The sequence below is a fragment of the Limulus polyphemus genome, unplaced genomic scaffold, assembly GCF_000517525.1.
Source record: "Limulus polyphemus unplaced genomic scaffold, Limulus_polyphemus-2.1.2 Scaffold581, whole genome shotgun sequence".
NCBI classification, from domain to species: domain Eukaryota; kingdom Metazoa; phylum Arthropoda; class Merostomata; order Xiphosura; family Limulidae; genus Limulus; species Limulus polyphemus.
In genome coordinates, this window is record NW_013666191.1 from 461,885 (window position 1) to 470,334 (window position 8,450).

The 8,450-nt window shown below is 29.9% G+C and overlaps 1 protein-coding gene across 1 annotated transcript in view; it reads right to left on the minus strand.

The window, feature by feature from the left end:
- The window catches only part of LOC106459252 (vacuolar protein sorting-associated protein 8 homolog), a 76,722-nt gene that overhangs the window by 34,013 nt on the left and 34,259 nt on the right, over positions 1-8,450 (minus strand). Inside the window, 7 exon segments of the mRNA XM_022385696.1 lie at positions 866-950; positions 3,041-3,180; positions 3,577-3,669; positions 4,407-4,473; positions 5,610-5,644; positions 6,771-6,844; positions 7,195-7,310. Coding sequence (XP_022241404.1) covers positions 866-950; positions 3,041-3,180; positions 3,577-3,669; positions 4,407-4,473; positions 5,610-5,644; positions 6,771-6,844; positions 7,195-7,310 — 610 coding nt within the window.

The following is an 8,450-nucleotide window of genomic DNA, read 5'->3' on the forward strand; positions in this document are numbered from 1 at the left end:
ATGGGTCTGGAGAATGCCTCACCAAGAGTTTTGGCTCAACAGATTGCAGCAAACTGTGAAGCATGGTGGTTTCAGTGAGATGGTTTGAGGAGCTATGTGGGTTGGTGGGAGATCGAGCTTAGTGGAGTGCATTGGCAACATAACTTTTGCGAAGTACGTTGAAATATTGGAGGAAGGACTCTTTATTCCTTGGGTTTTGTGGACAAGAACACAACGTTGTTCCAAGAAGATGTAGCACCATGTCACACTGCTAGAAACACCCAAAAGTGGCAGAAAGAAAATGGTATCCAGAAGCTGCCCTGGCCAAGCCAATCTGCTGACATGAACCCCATCAAAAACCTCTAGGCCATACTCAACCGGCAAGTCAAGAAACAACCAAAAAAACCAACTTCGAAGAGCGATCTACTCCAAGTTTTGAAGCAAGAGTGGGCGAAAATCTTACAATCTAAAATTGACGAGATGATTCTCACGATACCCCAAAGGATCAACGAACTCCACGAAGCAAAAGAAAGATCTACTAGATATTAATTAAATTATAAATATATCAATTCATGTGAATATGACTGAAAAAGTTAATTTTTTCTGAAAAGGTGTTGTCTATTTACTTGTGACCACGCTGTGTACATTTAGGTTTGAATTAAATATTCAGTTTTAATATTACTATACAACACTTTCTAGTAGGTGTTTAATTATGAGAAGGACAATAAAAGTTTAAATGTGTCAAAATTTATATATATCATGTAAAAATTAAATTGCCTTAAGTTACCAGTTAGATTATCTTGCTATTATGCATATCATGTTTATAGTAGCATTGCTTGTAAGCTGTAATTAATTTTTAAACCTGAAGGGGGAAACTAATCCATACCTTTCTTGTTGGATCATCTAGGTAACAAAGAAGCATCTTATCAAACTGTCTTCTTTTTTCATAAAGATATTCACACACCCTAAAGCTAGAAAATAATTAATAAACACTTAAGTATAATGAAAGGGCTATGAGAAAAACAAAGATAGGTATAGGTGTATTAGGTGATAATTTTCACAACTGTTGGTTACTTCATAAATTGACTTTTAAATAGAACAAGCTTGCAATATTTTCTTGTCTGCAAACACTCATTTCTCATAGTAAGAGAAGACTGTGTTTTAGATTCTTGTTTTCACAATTATCAAGTACAGTTTAATACTATCATACCTAGATGGGTGCATCTTGCTTCAAGAGCAACGTTGCACCATTGAATTAAAAAAATTATAAAGAATGAACTTGTAGTCATCCTTACACACAATTAAAAAACTTCAGAGTTTAAATGTATTCAATAAAAAAAAATTTTCTTCATTTAATTTCATACATAAAAATATAAAAAGAATCTGCAAATTTTGATTTAAGGTTGATTTCAGCTATCCCTGAATGTAAACATTAGTTATTTTGAATTTCTTGAATATTTTTCTTAGCATGATATGGCACTTGTGCCTACTTAGGAGGATAGTTGAAACAGTTTTGAACAAATAGCACTATATGACCTTGTAACTTCAATACAATTATAGTTTTATCAATTTTAGTCAATCACTGTTTCTCAACCTCAGTCATCATGTTTGTCATAGTGTGATGCAATTGTCTATATATCAGTTTGAGAAATTATAGGCTAGTGATCTAAATCACATAACAAAGTCTCTTTTTCTGTTCTTTTTAACTGTACAAATCAATGTGGCTTTCATTTCGACAGAGATTTTTGTAAACAACGGTAAAAATGATAAAATTTAGCATGGTGATATGTTGTTAGAAGAAAAGTTGTTTCTGAACAAAGTTCACCACAATTACAGTACTCATTATTTGTTTAAGCTCGCAAAGAAATCTTGCTTTATCATTTTATACCTTATTTGAATTATGGTTTTTGCAATATGATGAGAAATGTTTTTTTGTGGAACAAGATTAGATAGGCTTAGTTAGGTCATTTTGCTCTTGACCATATCAAGTCTTGTTTCACTGACAATGCAACTGTGTTAGGCCATGTTTACAGCATGTCTTATCAGTGTAAGTAACTGTATGAATTGACAATGACAGATAAAATCACAGAAAAGAAGTGTGGGTGTGCGTGTATAAAATAGGTTTATAAAACAACGATACAACTTTACACAAAAGTTTTAGAAGATCATAGGAAGACTTACAAATCAATAATTCAAAATTACAACAAAATATTTTTTAGTTTTTCAAAAAATATCACAATGAAATCTTTTCAAATATTCAAAAATGGAAATTCATACAAACGTCATATATAAAAATTAGATATTTTATTTCGAAAAGCTACATAATCTGTAGAAAGTTCATCTCAGGTTTTAAACTATTTCATTGTTTGTTATGAATTTCGTGCAAAGCTACACGAGGGCTATCTAAGCTAGTCATCACCACCCATCGCCAACTCTTTGGCTACTCTTTTACCAGCGAATAGTGGGATTGACCATCACATTATAATTCCCCATGGTTGAAAGGGCGAGCATGTTTGGTGTGACAGGGCTTCAAACCTGTGACCCACAGGTTGCGAGTCGAGTGCCCTAGCCACCTGGCCATGCCGGGCCAAACTATTTCATGAAGTAGTTGTTTTTTTTCTCTATAAACATAATAAGACAAACTATAACCATACAACAAGTGAGTAAATTCTGTGCATCTGGGCATTCGAGAATTAAAGATAACAGAATAATTTAATCATGGCTTCTACTATAATTAAATGTCCCCAAAATGAAGGTGCACTTATATGAATAGACCTCAATTTTTTTATTATAATATATTAATTAGTTTCCACACCTTTGTCCATGAACTTGCTCTGATATGTAATTCTTCCTTATTATAGATGAATATAAGTTTGTTAAAAAGGTGCATTCTGAAATAATGCAATGGACCCTTTAATATAGATACCTGACATTAACTACATATATTATGATCACAACTGTTAAATAATGCATTTGTCTGCAAAATGAAAACTGATTTGGGATGATTTTTCAATCACTTTTTAATACCAACAGTATGTCCAATTTCAACTTGTATACTTACAATTTAGCCTTTTCTGCTAGTGTTAATAGTCGAGCCTCATTTACTTGAGCCAAACCCCCAGCCTGAAGTAACTCCATTAAAGCTTGCTGTCTTTCTTCTATTCTTGTTTCATCTCCTGGATTAGTCAAGTACTCAAGAACCTATGGGGCCAGTCACAAATTAATAAAATTTTCAAAATCTCTAACATATAAAAGTTGATAACCGTAAAGATGTCTGATACTAATTCTAACCTACTAATTCTAAATGGCACTGTAAATAAATATGAAAAGCAAAAATTCAGGACTTTCTTTTTTTGTCGAAACTATTTGCAGGGATATAAGTATAACCACCATTACTATCAATGACACCATAAAACTTAGTAAGACAATGTAAGCACTTCCAATTTTTTATAACAAGAATGATTACATAAACAGCTGTTGTTTTATAAAACTTACAAGAAATTCATTTGATTCTGTCTAACATTTCATGTTGGTATTGTTAGCCTTTGTCAGGAAAAACATAAGAACATAGTTGTGAGAATTTTTGTGTGTACTTACTTGTTCAAAGAGCAAACGATTTACCACAATGCTATTTTCTTGCTTGGCAATTTGTCGAGCCAGAAAGGTAAATAAAGCTCCAACTTGAGTAGGCTGTGTGAACAAAGAGATGAAACATAGAAATGATTGGACTCGACACAAACTAAACTATGATGTATAATATTAAATATGGATGCTTGTATTTAAAACCAAAGAAGACATTAATGATGCCCCTCCTAAAATATATATTTTAAGATGATAAATTCTGTGAACATTTTACACTACATTATGTACATATTCTATAAGTATTTTATAGTGACATGTTCTATAGAAATTATACACTAACCTCTGTACATATTTTCCATAGCTGTGTTATGTAGACATTTTACAATGTTACATTTATGTATATATTCTATAATGTCATTCATTGCTAGCTTAATAAAACTTTCTAGTGTTCTGTTTGTACTTTCAACACTAAATTCTATAAACAATTTTGTTACGCTACAGTTTATAGAAACTATACAATGCTATGACCTATAGATACTTCTAAAATTGTATTAAGTCAACATTTCACAATGGTATGTTCTCTAATGTCAATTTAATAAAGCCCTTACAATACTATGTTATTTTACATTAATAAAATAAGTGACAAAAAAATCTTGTATTAAAAATAATTTCTCAAGTAACTTTTTTTAAAGAAATTTAGTAATGTTTTTATTCTAAGATATAGTCACTTTTATTACCACAAGGTGAGGAAAGATTAATAATAATAGTTTGTTATACTTGTTAAAAATAAACATTATAGCTTAAAACAGCCATAGAAATAAAATAAACTATATTTTATTACTTACAGAAAATCCCTCACTCTGTACCATGATCTGGAGAAGTATATCAACAATCCGCTGTTTCTGAGCTTTACTATAAAGTGACCAAGAAAATCATGGGACAGATTAGTTGTAAATTACAAAGAAGTCTAAGATATATATGTGTATATAGAACATAATTCACTGTTTCTGAGATTTACTATAAAGATGTGTTTAAGTAAAATAGAACAATAAAAATAGATGAGGTAAAATCAGATGAAGAGTACCTTCACCTCTGAAATTTTAATTTTTGCTTTATTTAAACATGTGTATAAGCACTCTCAGAAGAGAAGTAAGAGATTTAAACCATTCACCACATGGGGTTAAAAATAGTACAGAATGATTATTAAAGATCAAATAACTTATTTCAATGAAATCCTTTTTAGTTAAAAATTATTGTTAAATGTATATATGATATATTCCTACAAGTCTTGAAAAGCTTTTCCTTGATATCAAATTTCACACAAAGCTTTTCTCATGAGATTTCGTGTTTATTATTTTTTGGCATTATTCATTATAATCTTGTTTAATAAGATTTATATTAATTCAAAATATAAACCACTGCATCAACAACATTCTTAAATAAGACTGTATACATCAAGTGGGCAGGAGGAGGGAGGAAGGGCTGATATATACATGATTTTTAAATTGTGAAATTATAATATTTTAACTACCTCTACATGTAAAGATAACAAAAGCTCCCAGTTGAATGTTTTGATATTCCAGAACTCGTAATATAGAACACACAGATATTCTATCACTGCATTAATATAAAGATAAGAGAGTTTATTTGGTAAAAGAAGATATGATTGACCTGTTTCCAATAAAATGAGAGACAAGACTAACCTAAAAAAACAAAAAAACACATTTTATTCACACAAACAGACAAGATGAGACTAAAAGTCAGTGAACAAAGGATAGTACACAGAACACGAAATACAGAAAAACGTTTTACAAACATATTATTTGTTTTATCCATAAAATAAACTTCAATTTTCATATTACTTACAAGTTCTTTCTTTACTTTAATTGAGTAACAAACACATTACTACTGTTTGAAATTATTGTCAACATGATGTTTATGATACAAAACTGTTTTATAAAAAACTAAAATATTCTCAATACTTTGTGAGGCTACAATAATATAGAATAAGATTAAAAGATACTATACAAAAATACACATATGCTCACCCTGGTTCAGTACTAAACTCTGCCTCTTCAAATGCCTAAAAAGATTCAATAGAAATCAGGAATACAGATCCCAGCAACAATCAAAATACATCTTACAATGCAAATACTGTTATCCATATTCAAAAATGTGATTAAAATGATTCTTTCTTGTTGTGGTTTCTAATTTCAGCTCTTTTTTCTTTATAAATATCAGTAATCTGTATACTGACTAAAAAAGGTACTTTAATGTTTCTTGAGGAACCTACCAATTAATTATTTCAAAAATAAAATAACAGTGACTTTTACAGTAAAAAAATTCTAATTTTAATGATTAAAACATTTCAACGTATGGCTAGATACAGATAGAATGTTTAAAATTTTCAGAAATCCATATATTTGGAGGTGTTATTTTAAGCAGCAAAAAAAAACAATGGGTACATATCAATTAAACAACAAAAACGAAAAACCAAAAGTGATAATAGGGGTACTGTACGTGTCTTGAAATATTGAAATTACCAATGTTTCTTTCAGGTTATATAAAAAAAGTGCTTAAATAGGAAATCCACAACAGCTCTAAACATGACATTTAAGTCTTGTATGGAAAAATCTTAAGACTTATCTCTGAGGGTCTTTCTTTAGAGTTATCAGGAAGTCCCTCACAGAGAAAATTATAAACAATTATTCATCTAGCGTGTGAGGATATGCTAAAAACATGCACATGCTCAATCCCAAAGTAAGTTGTAGCACTAAGAGACAGACCATATAGTCTGATATATGAATTGCAGAACCATATGCACTGTCCAGAGCCATGTAACCCTGCCAGCAAACATGGCTCATTAGTACGTGAATAAAGGATACTTGAGACAAAACACGAAGTCATATTTTATAAAATAAAGATTTCAATAAATACTTTGAATAAAACATTCCTTCTTGCAACAGAACATTTCCTTTCAAGTAGAACTTTATCCAATCCATAGACTAACCATTTCTTGTTTGAACCCACAGTTCAACAATATTATATCAACTAAGTACGTCATCTTTAAATTAGTCATATAAAATGTATAAAAAGTGTTATTTAAAGTGAACTTGTAGATTATATATATATATATATATACACATCTTCTTACAGATGTTGAAAAATTGTTATTGTGCAAATAAACAACTACCACAAGAAAAACTCACCAAAGACAGTACATTCAGGAACTCCCTGGTGTCAAAATACAACAACGTCTTCAGATAAGGATACACAGTCTTATCTGTAACAAAGGGCTGGAGTAATCTATTGTTTCATTTTTTCAAAGCAATATTGTTATATTTATATACTGAAAGAATAAACCATGCAATATATATATATATATATGTATTTTTTTAAACTAATTTTCAGTGATTAAAATATTATGAAATTCTTATAACAAAACATTGAAAACCTTAAGAATGCTTAAAAATTGATAGGAATTTAAAATTTCTTCAGATTAATGCTTTTAAATTGCCATTATGAGAATCAAACTATTAATTTTTCTGTTAATAAGTATAAAAACTCCAACAATGTTTATGTTGAACAATTGTCCCAGGTTAATAGAGCAAATGAACATGACTAGATCCTAACCACTTTCTTTCCTGCTCCTGAGCTTTGTTACACACTTGAATATTTCTGTCTTTACAGAAACTGCCCTTTCTGGTGGAATATCTCCACATGGATAGGCTCGTCCAGCTAAGCAGCAGCTAAAACAATAAAATAAATAAAACTTGATATACAAGTCAGTATGAGAATGACTAGACATAAAACTCACTCCACATATAAAAAAAAGACATTTACCCTACTTGGAGTTATTTGTATAAACACTCAACAAACACCTGCTCTGATGAAAACACAAAGATTTATATTTGGTATTCTACTAATATTAATTAGTATCACTGTGTCAGGTATTTTTAGTAAGACCCACATCAAAACAGTTATCATACAAATTTTGCCAATGTTAACCTAGAAAGCAAACTCACCTCAAAATATTAAATAAACAAATTCCTACAAAGCTATTATATATTCTGCAAATATAAATAAACAAACACTCACCTCACAATATTAAGTACACAAAGACCTACAAAGCTACTACATATTCTGCAAATATAAACAAACACACACTCACCTCACAATATTAAGTACACAAAGACCTACAAAGCTACTACATATTCTGCAAATATAAACAAACACACACTCACCTCACAATATTAAGTACACAAAGACCTACAAAGCTACTACATATTCTGCAAATATAAACAAACACACACTCACTGCACAATATTAAGTACACAAAGACCTACAAAGCTACTAAATATTCTGTAAATATAAACAAACACACACTCACCTCACAATATTAAGTACACAAAGACCTACAAAGCTACTAAATATTCTGTAAATATAAACAAACACACACTCACCTCACAATATTAAGTACACAAAGACCTACAAAGCTACTAAATATTCTGTAAATATAAACAAACACACTCATTTTACAATATTAAGTTCACAAAGTCCAACAAAGCTAATATATATTCTGCAAATATAAACAAACACACACTCACCTCACACTATAAATTACACTTGGTTCTACAACTCTATTACAGGTATTCTATAAACACACACTCAACTCACACTATTACAAGTATACAATACTACAGAAAGATATAAGAATTCTGCTAAGGTTATCAAGCATACAACATTTGAAGTTAGCATTATATAACAGATCTCCAGAACATATGCGAGTCAATAGCATATAAATATTATTTTACAATTTGGATAAAATTCATATATATATATATATATATATATATATATATATATATAATATATAGTTATATATAATA